At 53.8% G+C, this 16199-nt stretch overlaps 2 protein-coding genes across 3 annotated transcripts; one reads left to right on the top strand and one right to left on the bottom strand.

Moving 5' to 3' along the window:
• Positions 1 to 6014: 6014 nt before the first annotated feature.
• LRRC25 (leucine rich repeat containing 25) lies at positions 6015 to 10042 on the top strand. Of its 2 annotated transcripts, none has more exons than XM_067032488.1 (3): positions 6015 to 6119; positions 6710 to 7509; positions 9613 to 10042. In XM_067032488.1, exons 2-3 carry the CDS (start codon positions 6719 to 6721, stop codon positions 9749 to 9751), a joined length of 930 nt encoding a protein of 309 aa, XP_066888589.1. In that variant the 5' UTR covers positions 6015 to 6119; positions 6710 to 6718; the 3' UTR covers positions 9752 to 10042. The 2 variants fall into 2 exon arrangements, with proteins under 2 accessions (XP_066888589.1, XP_058918502.1); XM_059062519.2 differs by having other exon boundaries at positions 6015 to 6198.
• Positions 10043 to 12807: 2765 nt separating this feature from the next.
• On the bottom strand, positions 12808 to 16048 carry GDF15 (growth differentiation factor 15). Its single transcript, XM_059062520.2, has 2 exons — positions 15239 to 16048; positions 12808 to 13724 (listed from the first exon to the last, which is right to left on the bottom strand). The coding sequence occupies exons 1-2, from the start codon at positions 15519 to 15521 to the stop codon at positions 13081 to 13083; spliced, it is 927 nt and encodes a 308-aa protein (XP_058918503.1). The 5' UTR covers positions 15522 to 16048; the 3' UTR covers positions 12808 to 13080.
• Between the last annotated feature and the right edge of the window lie 151 nt (positions 16049 to 16199).

The raw sequence follows: 16199 nt of genomic DNA, 5'->3' as shown, positions 1-16199 counted from the left end.
AGTGAAGATGACATCGCTTAATGCTTCTTAAATAGCCAGTGCTTGGCTGCTGCTATTTATAATTACTTAAAATGTTTAAAAAATCTGATGGCTTATATAATGTTTCTTTATATTCCTCCACCTATCTTAATTTGGGGCCCCCTGGAAGTAGACCGGAGATCGGAATTCAAGACAGTTAATTATTTGGGAGGAAGCCCTGGTCCTCAAGAAGCCCGCCAAGAGCAATTGCCTCAGAGACATCCTACCCGAGGGAGGAGGGAGGAGGAAGCCGAGGCGTTTCTAATCAACTCTCCTTCCGTCTGTGGTCAGGGCTGATCCCAGGAGAGCCGTGTGGGCCAACAATGTGGCCTCCTGTGACCAGAGCAGCCTCAGCAAAGAAATGCCGGTCTGGCAGGTGGAGGGTGCTTGCTGACTGCAGCTGCCCTGGTGCCACATTTTGTTTGCCCACCCCTCTCCTACGTTCACATCCGTCTCCCAGCCCTTCACAGCCACCTTGCACGGTGGTTTTTACTGTCCTCATTTTACAAAGGAGGAAGCAGAGGGATGTCCCTGGTGGTCCAGTGGTTAAGACTTCGCCTTGGCAATGCAGGGGGTGAGGGTTCGATCCCTGGTGGGAGAGCTAAGATCCCATATGCCTCCCAGCCAAAAAACCGAAACATAAAACAGAAGCAATATTGTAACAAATTCAATAAAGACTTTAAAAATTGTCCACATCAAAAAAAACAAAAAACTTTTAAAAAAATTGGGGCTTCCCTGGTGGCGCAGTGGTTAAGAATCCACCTGCCAATGCAGGGGACACAGGTTTGAGCCCTGGTCAAGGAAGATCCCACATGCCGCAGAGCAACTAAGCCCGTGCGCCACAACTACTGAGCCTGTGCTCTAGAGTCCGCGAGCCACAACTACGGAGCCTGCGGGCCACAATTACTGAAGCCCATGCGCCTAGAGCCCATGCTCGGCAACAAGAGAAGCCACCGCAATGAGAAGCCCGCGCACCGCAAGGAAGAGCAGCCTCCACTCGCCACAACCTTGAGAAAACCCGTGTGCAGCAACGATGACCAATCACAGCCAAAAATAAATACATAAATAACTAAATTTATTTTAAAAATTACAAAGGAAGGAGTGGAGAAACAGAGAGTTTAAAGTACCGGCCCCAGGTCACACAGCAATGAAGTGGCTCACTGCAGTGTTTGCTGAATTAACGCATGGAGGTCTGCAGTTGCTGGAGTCTGCTCACATTCCAGGTGTGCCCTTAAGTTGGCTTGGCCACCTTAGCCCAGCCCTTGGGCATCATGACTGCCTGTGGTCCTGACCAGCCAGCTCCAGAGCTCCTCAGAGGCCTCAAGATCCCCAGGCCCTGTAAAGAGCTTCTACTGTGGCCTGGGCTGCCTAGCAAACTGCCCTCCACCCTCCCTGGGGTGAGACTGGACTCTAAGAGTAGCTAGACCAGGGCCAGGGGATGGGGGTGTCAGTAGTTCAAAGGCTGTCACAGGGAGAATGGAGATGGCAGGAAGGGGCTGAGGCCAGAGATTCAGAGGCCTCGCCCTGGGGAAGCTCGGAGGTGGAGAGGGGTTGATTCCAGATAAGTGTGAGAGCCTCGGGACAGGACTGGAGGTGGATGTGGGGAGGGGAAACCCTTGGCCCCTCTCCAGCTCCCCAGACTAGGGGCTCCTGGGGACACACTGAGGCCTCACCCAGCACAGGGTGTGTACAGGGGATCAGAGGGTGTTGGGCAAATGTGGCAAAATTGTGCGACCACAAGTTGACGGCCCTGAGGCTGGGTTACCCGAGAGTGCTGCCCGCATCTCTGTCTTCGTCTTTGGGATTGGTCTCTGAATTTCTTCTAGGTATCTCTGGGGTCTTGGGGATGTCTGAGTTTTTCTGGGTTTCTCTGGGGTTTCTGAAGGTCTCTAGGTGTCTCTGAGGCTCTGCAGAGGTCTCTGTGCTGACAGGTTGGCCCTGCCTGGGACTCATATGGGCAGGAGGGGGAATATGAAGATGAACTCTCTGGAAGTTTCTGGTTCCTCTCAGCCAGGTTGAGGGCCAGTGTAGCCCCTCTTCCCACAGCCTGGCCATGGCCTGCTGGGGCTGCAGCAGGAAGGCCCAGGCCCCAGGCTCCCCCAGACCCACCTCCAGAACCCACTGCCTCAGGCCCCAAGCCGGCCTGTCCCACACCCAGTTCCTCATTCCCTTCACTTCATTTCCTCATTTCCTCCGATTCTAAGAGGCCTCCGTGTTGGAATCCACCCACACTCAGGCCCGCCAGCTGGCACCCCTCTGTCCCTCTCATCCTAAAAGCCTGAGTTCTTGTGTGTGCTTGTTGGCTGATTTCAATGTTTGGATGGAACGTGTTGACTGTGATTTGTATTCACATGATATGATAGGATTCTAAAGGAAAAAAGATAAAAACATACACGGGGAGCTTCTCCCTCCCATCCATCTGCCACTAAGAGGTAACCCCAGGGTATTTGTTTTTCCTGTTTCATCAAAAGTTTCTATAGGGGGACTTCCCTGGTGGCTCAGTGGTTAAGAATCCACTTGCCAATGCAGGGGACACAGGTTCGAGCCCTGGTCCGGGAAGATCCTACATACCACGGAGCAAGTAAGTCCGTGTGCCACAACTACTGAAGCCCGTGCACCTACAGCCAGTGCTCCGCAACAAGAGAAGTCCGCACACCGCAATGAGAAGTAGCCCCTGCTCACTGCAACTTGAGAAAGCCACTACACGGCAATGACGACCCAATGCAGTCAAAAATAAATAGATTAAAAAAAAAAGTTTCTGTAGGAAGCTGCTTTTTTTTCCTCCCAGCTAACATGTTCATTTGAAGACATCTGCTCTCACCCAGGCCTACTCTCGCCCCAGGGCCTTTACACAGGCTGTTCTACTCCCTGCACGCCCTTCCCCCACCTCCTTACTCAATAAGCCCCCTTATCCTTTGCAATAAACCCTCCCTTGATCATCCCATTAAAAAGTTGCCACCCTCCCTGCTTGCTTCCCAACGTTACTTTCTCTGCTACCTGTTACATATTTTTAAATTAATTTCTGGCTGCGTTGGGTCTTCGTTGCTGCGTGCGGGCTTTCTCTAGTTGTGGCAAGAGGGGGCTACTCTTCATTGTGGTGCACGGGCTTCTCATTGCGGTGGCTTCTCTTGTTGCAGAGCAGGGGCTCTAGGTGCACAGGCTTCACTAGCTGTGGCATGTGGGCTCAGTAGTTGCGGCTCGTGGGCTCTCAAGCACAGGCTTAGTAGTTGTGGCACATGGGCTTAGTTGCTCCGCGGCATGTGGGATCTTCCCGGACCAGGGATCGAACCCGTGTCCCCTACATTAGCAGGAGGGTTCTTAACCACTGCATCACCAGGGAAGTCCCATATTTTCTTGATAGATTCCGCATGTTTCCAGCCTCCCCAACTACTACAAGAACTCCACGGGGATTGGGAGTTTGTCTGTTTTGTTCATGGCTGTATCTGCAGCTCCTAGACCAGTGCCTGGCACACAGTAGGAGCTTAACAATGGCTTGTGGAGGAAATGAATGAGTCTTTCCTTACTGTTCCATAGAGATCTATAATTTCATTTTCATGACTCTGTAGCACCTCCCAGGATAGATGAACTGTTGTTGATCTAACCAATCCCTTAGGTGGTTTCCAATTTTTGTTTTCATAAAACAAACAATGCTGCAATGAACCATCCTGTAGCTCTGTCGTCTTTTTGCCTTAAAAAAAATTTTTTTTAATTGAAGTATAGTTGATTTACAATATCTTGTAAGTTTCAGGTGACTTTTTAAAAAAAATTGTGCAAAGTACACTTAACAAAAAAATTTACCACTTTAGCCACTTTAAAGTGAAGAATTCAGTGATTTTTAGTACATTCACAGTGTGTGCAACCATCATCCCTATCTAGTTCCAGAACATTTTTATTACCCCAAAAGGAAACCCCGTCCCCATTAGCAGTCACTCTCCATATCCCCCTCCCCAGCCCCTGACAATCACTAATCTACTATGTGTCTCTGTGGATTTGCCTGTTCTGGACACTTTATATTAATGAAATCATACACTATGTAGTCTTTTGTGTCTGGTTTTGTTCACTCAGCATAATGGGGCTTGTTTTGTTTTGTTTTTGCGGTACGCGGGCCTCTCACTGCTGTGGCCTCTCCCGTTGCGGAGCACAGGCTCCGGACGCGCAGGCTCAGCGGCCATGGCTCACGGGCCCAGCCGCTCCGCGGCATGTGGGATCTTCCCGGACCAGGGCACGAACCCGCGTGCCCTGCATCGGCAGGCGGACTCTCAACCACTGCGCCACCAGGGAAGCCCCAGCATAATGTTTTTGAGGTTCATACACATGTAGTGTGCATCAGAGCTTCATTCCTTTTTATGGCTAAATAATATTCACTGTATGGATGGACCACATTTAGTTTATCCACTCATCAGTTCCTGCCCCTGTCATTTTGTAAACATGAATATATTCGGGAGTCCCAGGAGTGGGCTGCTGGATCAGTGGGCATTTGCATTCATAATTCCCGTGACAGGATGCCTTACATTGGGCTGCACTACAGATGCTCCCCCAGCAATGTGTGGGGTTGCCTGTTTCACCACAGCCTGGCCAGCACAGGGTGTCATCACACTTTTGAATTTTTGCCCATCTGATAGATGGAATCAAACAGTATCTCCGAGTTGCTGTGATCTGCTCTTTTTTTACTAGGAGTGAGTATCTTTGGGTTGTTGAAGAACAAATTGCAGCCCTTCCCCAAAGTCTCAGTTCAAGACCTTTGACCATTCGTCTGAGTTTGGAGATGGAAAAGGGGCGGAGTCTGAGGAGAGGGGAAAGCGTCGGGGGAGTACACTCCAGCCTCCCAGAGTCCAGGAAAGACTCTTGACGTTTATCCCATTTTACAGATGTGGAAACTGAGGTACAGAACAGTTAAGGTCAATCCGTGAGCCAGGGGCTGGAAGGGATTTGAACCTGGTCTGCCTGAAGCCCAGACCCCAGTGAGGCTGAGACTCTCTGCCAGCCTACCTGTACCCACTCCCTCCTCAATCTCTCTTGTGTCACTATCCCTCAAGTCTGACTCAGCTCCCCTTCGCCCTCTGAGACTCCGGGCTCCTCAAAAGGTTTCCCACCTCCAGACCCCAGACTCACTCCAGAAGAATCTTTTGATGCAGTGCCCCTCCCCTGCTCACACACCTGCTTGACCCTGGGAACAAAGCCCCAGTCCTCTGCCTGGCTTTGGAGGCCTGTGCTGCCTCCCCAACCTGCACATGTTACCAGTTCCTCCATTTAGTCTGTCCCCTCCAGCCACTCCACTCCTAACCACGCTGTCCCAGTCGGCCATGCTTTCTCAAGCCGCAGGACCTTTACTCCTGCGGTGCCTTCTGCAATGCATCCGTTTCTGCCTTCCACTGCAACTCAGCCTCCAAGCCCCAGACTCAACATCCCCTTCCCCAGGGAGCCCTCCTCACATCCCCCATGCAGCATGGAGGCATGATTTGTACGTGAGGAGAGCTCTGAGCTTGTGGGAGAGGCTAGGAGCTTGGGAAGTAAAAGGCCGTTTGCCAAGGAATCCTTGGCAAACTCCTACTCATGTGTTGATACCCCAATTCTAATGTCTCCTCTCCAGGAAAGCTTCCAGTACCCTGTCCCTCACTCTGGCCTTGACCTGACTCCATCAGACTTGGGGTGCCTGTGTCCGGTTCTGTCTTTTTCAGAGACTGGTTGCTCCTGAAGAAACTGGACAGGGCTGAAGTCTCTTGGGGGCTCAGAATGGATGATGTTTGTTGAACGAATAAATGAATGCATGGGTTGGGAGTCAACTGAGCTGAGACCAGGAAGTGAGTTGATGAGGTAGCAGTTAGTTGGGGTGTTATTGGGGGACATGTAGTCATTGGGTTCCAGCAAGAAGGAAGCAGGCTGCCCCTGCCCTTCCCCTAAGAATCCTGGTCCTTGAGGCCTTTCAGCGGGGTGGGCGGGACGGGGGGGCGGGTCTCTGTGTCTTCACTCTTCCCCTCTGCACTTCAGCCGACACCAGTTCCTCTTCCCCTGAGTCGCTGGGTACAAAGCCTGAGAAGCGCCAGGCACCACAGTGGATCCGGATCCGCGGAGGGACAGACCCTGTGACGCCCCGCGTCCAGGTGAGTCACCACGCAGCCCCTCCGCGCCGGAGACTTCTAGCACGATCGAGGCCAAGGCGTGGCCAGGAGGACCAGAAAGGTAGGACAGAGGCACTAGAACTTTGGTCTGTGCAAACCAGAGCTTGTGGGACCCCGTCAGCAGCCCCCGCCAGCCCAAGACTCCCAACAGCCTGCAGTTCGGAAAAGAAAGGCAGAGGGACGGGGTCGTTTCCGGGGCAACGGCTCATTTGCATATATTCCCGACTTGGCCAAAGAGGGCTCCCGAAATGTTGGGGGGGGGGAATAGGGCAACTTAGCCCGAAGGGGCTGATCTGAGAGAAGGGGAAGGGGCTGTCTGGGTCAGGTCTCCTCCTCGCCTTCCAAGCCCCTGAGGCATCCAGGTTAGGTACCCATTCCCCGGAAGGGGAGACTGAGGCAGGGGGCCAGAGTCAATCAAAGAGGAGCCACCAGTGGAAGGGCTAAGTTTTAACACTTCAGAAGTGGCCTGAGCTGCTCTCGGCTATTAAAAAAATATATAACAAACATAGGTGGCGAGGGGGAGGGTGACCCCAGACTGAGGTTGGGGCTTGGACTCTGGTGTCTCCTCCTAGGTTGCTTGCATGGGGGGCGCCCTGGTATGGGTGCTGCTGTTCCCGGTGCTGTTGCTGCTCCATCCAGGCAGCCAGGAATTGTCGTGCCATGTGTCCTCGGGGGACGTGGACTGGACCAGGGAGTTCACGGACACATGCCTGAACTTCAGTGGCCAAAGCCTGAGCCAGCTGCCTCAGAACCAGTCTCTGCAGGCCAGCAGTGTGCTTCTTCTCGACCTGTCTGGGAATGGCCTGCGAGAGCTCCCAGCGCTTTTTTTTGCTCACCTGGTAAAGCTGCAGGTCCTGGATGTGACCAACAATCCCCTGGACCCCGTGGACAGGGCACTGGCTGAACACTGTGACCTTGACCTGAGGGCTGACTGCAGCTGTGTCCTATTACCCTGGCACGAGGTCCGACGGGACAACTGCTCTGGCCCACTGCCTCTGCGGTGCCTGGATGTGTCCACCGGCGCCTGGCACAACGTCTCTGCCTTCTTGGAAGTAAGCTGTGCCCCTCCCCTGACCGTGACAGCCATAGGAGTGCTGGTGGCCAGTGGAAGCCTGCTCCTTGTGCTTGCCATTGCTGGCCCAGTGCTGGCCTGGAGACTCTGTAGACATCGGGTAGGCAGTAGCTGGGGCGTGAGCAAAACATGCGCTGCTCAGAACAGTCCCAGGTCTGGCTTGGGCCAGCAGCCACGGTACTATAGCCGGGGCCTCAGCCCTCAGCTCCCAGCAGCCACCCTGCCCGGATCTTCCACTTCTGACTATGAGAACATGTTTGTGGGCCAACCAGCTGCCAGGCACCAATGGGCTGAACACAGGTGAGTGACCCACACACATCTGCCTGCAAGACTCTGGAGCCAGATGGCCAGGGTTCAATTCCCAGCTCTGCTTCTTACAGGCTGTGTGATTTGGGGCAAGTAGTTTCCACCTCGCTGGGTCACTGTTTCTTCACTGATAAAATGGGGACAATAACAGCCCTCCGCCTCATGGAGTTGGGAGAAGAATTGAGTTCTTGGGTATGAGACAAGCGTCCCTCTCATGACCTGCAAACCCAGCTTCTGGCTGCCAAGGATTGGGAGGGAGGAGGCAGGTGTTCAAGGCAGGGTGGGGGGCTCTGCGGTAGAGGTCAGTGGCCTGGGCTCAGATGTCGTGTGAGCCAGGGCTGTCTCTGAACTTCTGTTTCGGTCTCTGTAAAATGGGACAGCACTTCGGTCTCCTTCTGACACATAGGAGATGCTAAGAAAGCCATCTGTGTCTCTCTCTACCCCACAAAGCCCTGCCTCCAAAGTTGCCTGGGCTTAGATAGATGGGTTCAACTTTTCCAGGTTGGATGAGGGAGTGGAGGGGATTTCAAGGGGGGACAGGCACAAGGAAGGGCAAAAGCCTGGAGGTGGGAGAGAACAGAGAATCTGCTGTGGATGAGTTTTGAGAAGGCAAGACATCAGGGCTGAAGTTGGAGGGGGCTGGGAGGATCCAAGCAGGAAGGGAAGAGGGTCATGGCTGGGTTTTGGGGCAGCAGAATCCAAAAGGTCAGGAGGCCTGTGGGAGGCTGTTGGTGAGAAATAAGATAATATGCAAAGCAGATGCAAATATGGCTCAAAAGCAGAAGTGGGCTGAGGTAAGGAGTTGAAGGCACCATAGGCCCTAAGGCAGCTTTTGTTCTGATGCTTGCCTCTGCCTGGCTGTCACCAAGACCTCAGGACCAGTCTCCTCTAAAAACACTGTTTAGAATTGGATGTGTCAATCCCAGCCTACATTTTACAGTTGCAGAAATGGAGATTCTGGAAATTCTCTGGTGGTCCAGTGGTTAGGATGCTGTACTTTCACTGGTGAGGGTGCGGGTTCAATCCCTGGTCGGGGAACTAAGGTCCCACGAGTTATGCGGTGTGGCTGAAAAAAGAAAAAGAAAGAAAGAAAGAAAGAAAGAAATGGAGGTTCTGGAAGGCAGGGGAATGACATGCCCAAGGTCAGAAGCAGAAGCAAGAAACAAACCCTGACTTCCATCCCCATAGAACCATTTATGTATTTGGAGTAATTTATACTAAAGTACAAATGACTGATAGACACCACTTACCCAAAGTGGGCTTTTTTACAAGAGGGGGGTGGGTGGGGGTGTTAGGATGTTCTGGAGGCAGGAAAGTTCTTCTCTGGGTGTCTTTTTTTTTTTTTTTTTTGCAGTATGTGGGCCTCTCACTGTTGTGGCCTCTCCCGTTGCGGAGCACAGGCTCCGGACGCGCAGGCTCAGCGGCCATGGCTCACGGGCCCAGCCGCTCCGCGGCAAGTGGGATCCTCCCGGACCGGGGCATGAACCCACGTCCCCCTGCATCAGCAGGCGGACTCTCAACCACTGCGCCACCAGGGAAGCCCTTCTCTGGGTGTCTTGCCCACCATAGCAAGACATTCCTAAGAAGCTACCTCCTCCCTGATCCATTTTGTGGATGGGGAAACTGAGGCTCAGAGATTTATTTTTGTATCAAGACCACAAATTCAGTTGCTTCTGGGGAACTGGTGAAAACACTTCCCATCTGAAGGGGCAACTGTTCAGCTCCAGCCACTTGTGTTCATGTGGCTGGTGTGACTAGAGCTTCCAGTTTTTCAATAGGAAAACAAAATCTAGAATTTAATGTAAAAAATGGGCAACCATCTCAACTTTAAGGAAGAAAAAAACCCTACAATGACTCAAGGTCCTTGGACCACAGTGTTACAATGCTGAATCCACAGAATCTTCCCTGAATCACTGCCCCTTACTTGCTTTCCTCACAGAAAGTTGGGCCAGGCTGGGAGAACTCTGCCCCATGACTCACTTTTCTCATATGTAAATATTAGGAGTGGACTCAATTGCCCTGAACTACTTTGCCTCTCAAAGCTGATGTGCCTGCTCCCTGAATCCTACCTGTCCTCTCATCTGTCTGTCCCCACAGGCCTCACCTATCAGAGGACAGCGACTTCTACATGAACTATGAGAGCCTCCACCATGATTCCCAGCCTGTCTACTGCAACTTGCAGTCGCTGGGCCAGGCCCCATTGGATGAAGAGGAGTATGTGATCGCTGGGCGCTGAGGCTTCAACATCTCAAACTCCAGCCTACCCCCTTCCAGGTGACTCAGGGCACCCTGGATCTTCCCTGGCCTCAGTCTTCCCATCTGAGGAATGGGGCCAGGGAAGGATCATCCTTGAGGCCCCAGGGAGGCTCTGCAGCCCCCTCCCTAGACCACTCTGCTCCTCGGGCCACTCAGCTGCTATAAGTGGAGAAGGAGAGACCCCAACACAGGGATGGGAGGGTCAACGTGCGAACTCTGTCATCACCCTCCTGTTGTTGTGCAAGTATTGCCCAATAAATTCTGCAGGACAGATGAGGCTGCTGAGCTCCCAAGACAAGAGCTCTGGGACTCCCAAATTGCTCCCAACCCCCAATCTCTCCCCTCTGTCACTCTCAGGCCCCCTTCTCAGGTGCCTGGTATCCAGACTTGGCCCCCCAGGGCAGCCCACACTAGCCTCAAAGGGATCGTTATAACTCATGAATGGGACTGCGCCCCTCCCCTGCTCACGCACACTCTATGGCTCCCCACTGCCCCCAGATTCTTAGCCTGGTGGTTGAGACCTGCGTGACCCAGCCCTGCCCAACCCACTGCCCTCTTCCATTCCTCTGCCCTTCTGGTCTGGGCCTCCTCCCCATCAAGCTCACCTCCCTCCTGAAGCTTTCATTTTCCCATGCCATTTACCCATGCTTTTCCTTTGCCCAGATTGCCATCCCCTTCCATGTTTTCTCACTCTTAAGCATCTAAATACAGAAGGAGAACTCTGGTCTGGGAATCAGGAGGCATGGGTCCACTTCCTGACTCTGCCATTAACCCTCTGGGCTTCAGTTCCCCCATCTATAAAACAAGGTGATTAAAATTGGCCTCTTGGGGCCTTCCCTGGTGGCGCAGTGGTTGAGAATCCGCCTGCCAATGCAGGGGACAGGGGTTCGTGCCCCGGTCCGGGAGGATCCCACATGCCGCGGAGCGGCTGGGCCCGTGAGCCATGGCCGCTGAGCCTGCGCGTCCGGAGCCTGTGCTCCACAATGGGAGAGGCCACAACAGTGAGAGGCCCGCGTACCACAAAAAAAAAAATAATAAAAAAATAAAATAAAATTGGCCTCTAAGGCTGTTTTAGCTCTAATATGCTGAGATACCTTAACTCATCCTTCAAGGCCCAGGTGCAATGCCAATGCCACTCTGAGAACCCTTCCCTGGTTCCTCCTCAGGCAGAGTTCATCACTTCCAGAGCTCAGCGTATTTCAAGAGTTTGTTCAAGCTCATGCCTCAGCTGGGTTTCCTGTCAGCTGCTCCCAGCCCGACTCCTGCCAAGCCCCCAAACTAGAGGAGACAGAGCAGGACACAGACACCCCCAGTCCTGGGAGGTCAGGCCTGGGCCAGAAGGAGAGATGGAACGACAGTCCCCAGAGGGAGATGAATGAAGGAGTTTTAAAAGGGCTGTATGTAAGAGGGGAATCTGAAGTGGGTTTTGAAGGATGCGTAGGTGTTTGAGAAGTAGAAAGGACAAGGCACAATGGGCAGGGGTCCAGCCTGGAGATGTGAAAAGGCACATGGGCAGCAGTGTCCGGCAAAGCCAACAGTTGATGTTTGGGGGAAGACTCAGTACGGCAGCTGCTACCTTTGGGTGATCCTGACATTTAGTTTAATTTTGAGGCTCACTTGGCTTCCCCAACACCTGGGAGTGACCCAGGGTGGGAGAGGCAACCTATGAGGGTCTTCAGCCTCCTTGCATCCCTGCCCTAGACACTACTCGAGCCCCCATTCCTGCTGCCAAAAATCTATCTTCCTCTGCTCACTAATGCATTGCCTGGGTTGACCTCTTTGCATGATTCTTACTACAATCAGCCACTTATGATTTATCTTATACTAATTTGTCCCTGCACTCAACTGAGCTTGAATGGAGTGGTTTCTGCCTACGCTGTTCCTTCGTGTTCTCAGTGCCCAGCCATGGCCTGGCACAAAGTGGGTACTCACCGAATACATTCAGGGGCACCTGCAGTCATTCAGATCTGCCTCTGGATGGTGGAGTTCACAGGGGGCACATCTCACTCACTGCTGAAGCTGGGTGCTCTGTCCTCCAGACTCCCATGACAGCTGCTTAGAGTGAACAGGCAAGTGGGTGTGGGGAAGGGGCTGGGTTTGGTACATCTCAGCAATTCCAAGATCCTAAGTAGGAAAAGATATAACCTGGGGGATGTGGTGTGCATGAGAATGTTCTTCACAACTTCTCCCTGCTCTTTTTTTAAAAAAAATTAATTAGTTAATTAATTTATTTTTGGCCGTGTTGGGTCTTTGTCGCTGTGCACGGGCTTTTCTCTAGTTGTGGCGCGTGCGGGCGACTCTTCGTCGCGGTGCTCAGGCTTCTCATTGCGGTGGATTCCCTTGTTGCAGAGCATGGGCTCTAGGCATAGTGGGCTTCAGTAGTTGTGGCCCGTGGGCTCAGTAGTTGTGGCGCACAGGCTCAGTTGCTCCATAGCACGTGGGATCTTCCTGGACCAGGGCTCGAACCCATGTCCCCTGCTTTGGCAGCTGGATTCTTAACCACTGTGCCACTAGGTAAGTCCCTCTCCCTGCTCTTTTTATATGAAAGGAGAGAGGCATCATTAACTTGAGGGGAGGTGCCACAAACAGGAGAGGTAATGGGACTCTTCCAGGTCAGGGGCAGATTCACACACAATGCACTTGATTCTGGACTGCCTGTGTTTGGAAAGGTGACCCCCATGGAGGGAGAGAGAGCAGGATGGTGACAGAGACATGGCCAGATAATTACAGAAACAGGAGTACTGAGAGATCAGAAGAGATGGAGGGACACTGAGACCCAAAAGGGTCTCAGAAACAAAAGCAGAGGAATAGTGAGGTAGAGAAGCACAGAAACAGAGAGAGGGATGTCTCCGGCTGCGCTTGAGGACCATTGGCATCATGACCACCGTCCAATTTCTTGGCATCCCCAAGAATGTCCTGCCACCCATTCCCCAGACTGTTCCAATCATCTCATATCAGCTCCCCTGAGGGAACTGAGGCCAGTGGGGGTGGGCTCTTCCCAGGGTCACCAGCTCCGTACTGGACACCACAGGGGTCAGGTCAGACAGCTTCATTTTTATTACCAGAGTTTTCCATAAACGCACACCCTGTCAGACCACCCCTCCCCAGCCCTCCAGTCCCCAGGCAGATCACCCCAATAAATTAATAATAAATACAAACATAAATACATAGGTTTGGGCCAGGAGGGAGCAGACAGCAATGGTTAGGAATCGGGTATTTCACGTTCCACGAGCCCATTAGACAGACAAGGACAACTGAAGTCATTTCCATTGCATTTGTGCCGTGCCATAAGTGAAGGACCAGGGCCGCTCACACGCAGTGGCAGTCCTTGGCCACGAGGTCGTCGAAGGGCGTGAGTGACACGCGGCCGTCGCTGTCTTGGTGCATGAGCACTACCGGATCGTAGCTGGCTGGCACGCAGCACGGGGCAGGCGCAGCATCAGGGTTCAGACCATGCAAGAGCGCTTGCATCTGCGCGTGCGTGTTAGCCGATCGGAAGTGGCTCGGGCACGCGCCGATGCACATGCGCACGTCCAGCTCGCGCGGCGCCAACACCCAGTCAGCCCAGCCCAGGTCCTGGAGCGACGCGCGCAGGCTCTGCAGGCGACAGCAGCGCCCTTCCCCGAGTGGGCAACCGTCCCGAGTGCGAGCATGCGCGTGGCGTCGCCCCCTGGTGGCGCTTGTCCGCCAGTGCAGCTCAAGCTGGGGCTGTGCAGAAGACAACGCCTCCAGCAGCTGGTCTGGTCGCCGCAATGGTCGCAGGCGTATTGCGGGAGCCCGGGAGCTTCCGAGGCTGAGCTGACGCTGTAGTGGCCGCGTCACGTCCCACGAGCTCCGCGCCTTCGGGGACAGCCGGAGAAGGGCCCTATGCAGGCGGGAGGCTGCAGGGAGCCCCTCAGTTAAGTCGACCCGGGGGATGCGCAGGTGCAGGTGGCCGCCTGGTCCACGTCGCACTATGGGAGAGAGGAAAACCAGTCACTCGGGCTTCCCTGGTGGCACAGTGGTTGAGAGTCCGCCTGCCGATGCAGGGGACACGGGTTCGTGCCCCGGTCCGGGAAGATCCCACATGCCGCGGAGCGGCTGGGCCCGTGAGCCATGGCCGCTGAGCCTGCGCGTCCGGAGCCTGTGCTCCGCAACGGGAGAAGCCATAACAGTGAGAGGCCCGCGTACCGCAAAACAAACAAACAAACCAGTTACTCACGGGCCTACTGTGTGCCGGGCGCGGGGTGGTGGTGGTGTGTGTGTGCCCATTTCCTCCAACACCCCAAGCTGGATCCTACCTCAGGGCCTTTGCACAAGCTACTTCTTCTACCGGCCACACTCCTCCCCTGAATCTCAGCATGGCTGGTTACATACCACTCCAGCCTGCCTAAAATTGGCACCCACATATTTTATTTGGTTGTCTATTATTTGCCTGCCCCACCAGAATCTCGGCGGGGATTTCTGTCTCCTTGGTCACCACTGTGCCTGGCACATACTAGGTGCTTAGTTAATACTTGCAGGAATGAATGTATATCTGATCTTTTAGAGAGACAGATTCCAACGCTGGCTCTGCCTCCTTCTGGCTGCCAAAATCATTTTTACTGAAGTTATACTAAGTGCCCGGGGCTGGAGATACAGCAATGAGCTACTGTGTTTTCAACTCTCTGGTCTCTTCCATATCTGAGAAATGAAGGGTATCTGGCTCCCCAGGATTCTCAGACCTCCAGGCTGGTACAGATGTTGGGGATACTGGGGAGACTGAGGTTTGAGGGCTCTCAACCCAGTCGCTAGGCTCAGAGAGAGGGAAGTTTTCCTGGAGTCCCACAGCACAAGTGGGATTAGGGCGGGATAAGAGCTCTCCCTTCTGGTCTGACACCCTTCCCTCAACTCCTCCCAGTTCCTAGCGCAGCCCACATCTCCTTGCACCCGCTCTGTCCGCAGGAGGCTCGGTGGAGGGCGTGAAAATACTCCAGTCCCTCGCTAAGGCACCAGTCACGTGCAACTTCAGCGGTGCCTTGGCGCGCGATTGCATCAGATTCGGAACCAGCCCAAGCAGGTTCTGCGTATCTCTGCGCCCCACTCTGTCCCCTCCCCCGCCCCGCCCTTCCGCCGGACCCCTGGATCCTTCCCACTGGAAATCCCCCTCCAACCCTTTCCTCACATCCAAGGGCAGGGACCACGTCCCCTCGCCCGACCTTGTCTCTGGGTTCTCCGGACTCTTTGAGTCTTCAGTAGAGTCTCTGGATTCTCTGGCCTTAGTTTCCCCATCTGCCATCCGGGGAGGTGTTGTAACGTCTCAGGTTGGCTAAGCCTCGCCTGGTCCTGATGCAAACCCAGCCTTTAGTTCCTCCATCAGCCTCGGGGGGTGACGTTCTTGCCGGGTTCACGGATGGGGAAACTGAGGCTCGGCGGTAGGTCTAGGCCTCTATGTCTAAGAACCACTGATGGGAGCTGCCCAGGGTGGGGTCTCCGAGATTTTACTCACGCTTTGGAGTGATTATCCGGACTTGAGGAAGGGGAATGAGGTCCGGGTTCGAGTCTTCCCGGGTCTGGTTCGCTCGAAGCCGGGTCAGCAAATCTTCGTAGCGTTTCCGCAACTCCCGGAATCTGGAGATATCAGGACTGAAGTGCACGTTTGAGGGTCCCGGGAAAGCGGGGAGGTGCTCCTGGGCCAGAGATAGGGCGCCTCCCGACGGCAGCCAGGAGAACATCAGCAGCATCAGCAGCATCGCAGAGCAGTGTGGTGTTGTCGGTCGCTGCCCTGGCATGGCTGTGTTAGTTAAGCTCTAAGCTGGGACGGACCGGACGCTGCTGGACTAGCCTTTATAGTCCCCGGACTTTGTCCGCCCCCGCCTGCCTGGTCCCGCCCGCCGTGGGTGCAGAGTAAACACTCCAGGGACCACAACTGGGCGGGGTCTTTGGCTGCTTTTCAGGGGGCAGTGCTTTTTGATGGGGGGGGGGCTCCTAGGTATGCTGGGGAAGCCCCCTCAGGAGCTTCTCTGAGCCTCAGTATCCTCTTCTGTGAAAGGGGGACATCATCTCAGCTTGGTGGACTGGAGGGAAGAATAATTTTCTCAAAAAAGATTTATTACTATGTGCTGAAATCCACAGCAGGAGCTCAAGAGGTGAGGTGGCTTTCTTCCCTGATGAGATTCCTGCTCTCCCCTCTTTGCTTAGGGTCAAAGGCTGAAGATAGCGAAAAACAAAGGAAGCAGAGGGGAAAGGGGGCCAGAAAGAGCCAGAAAGTGCAACCTGGGGCAAATCATTCCTCTCCATCACACCTCTATTTCTTCATCTGGAAAATAAGGAAGGATTGAGACTTTCAGTGGAGAGAAGGTCAAATGAGGTGTAAAGGACAGGACCAGGCACACAGCAGGTGCTTGATAAACTGGGTGTTTTTGCAGTTACTCATTTTCAGCTGGGGAACTCCTATCCATTCCTCAAAA

The sequence above is a fragment of the Kogia breviceps genome, chromosome 4 (assembly GCF_026419965.1).
Source record: "Kogia breviceps isolate mKogBre1 chromosome 4, mKogBre1 haplotype 1, whole genome shotgun sequence".
Taxonomy (NCBI): Eukaryota; Metazoa; Chordata; class Mammalia; order Artiodactyla; family Physeteridae; genus Kogia; species Kogia breviceps.
This window is presented reverse-complemented; position numbering and strand designations above follow the sequence as displayed.

Bases quoted from the DNA above. Each gene is read 5' to 3' on its own strand.
- LRRC25 (XM_067032488.1), top strand. From the start codon at position 6,719: ATGGGGGGCGCCCTGGTATGGGTGCTGCTGTTCCCGGTGCTGTTGCTG. The intron at 7,510-9,612 runs GTGAGTGACCCA...CTGTCCCCACAG, and splicing joins CACCAATGGGCTGAACACAG to GCCTCACCTATCAGAGGACA.
- GDF15 (XM_059062520.2), bottom strand. From the start codon at position 15,521: ATGCCAGGGCAGCGACCGACAACACCACACTGCTCTGCGATGCTGCTG. The intron at 13,725-15,238 runs GTGAGTAAAATC...TCTCTCCCATAG, and splicing joins CCGGATAATCACTCCAAAGC to TGCGACGTGGACCAGGCGGC.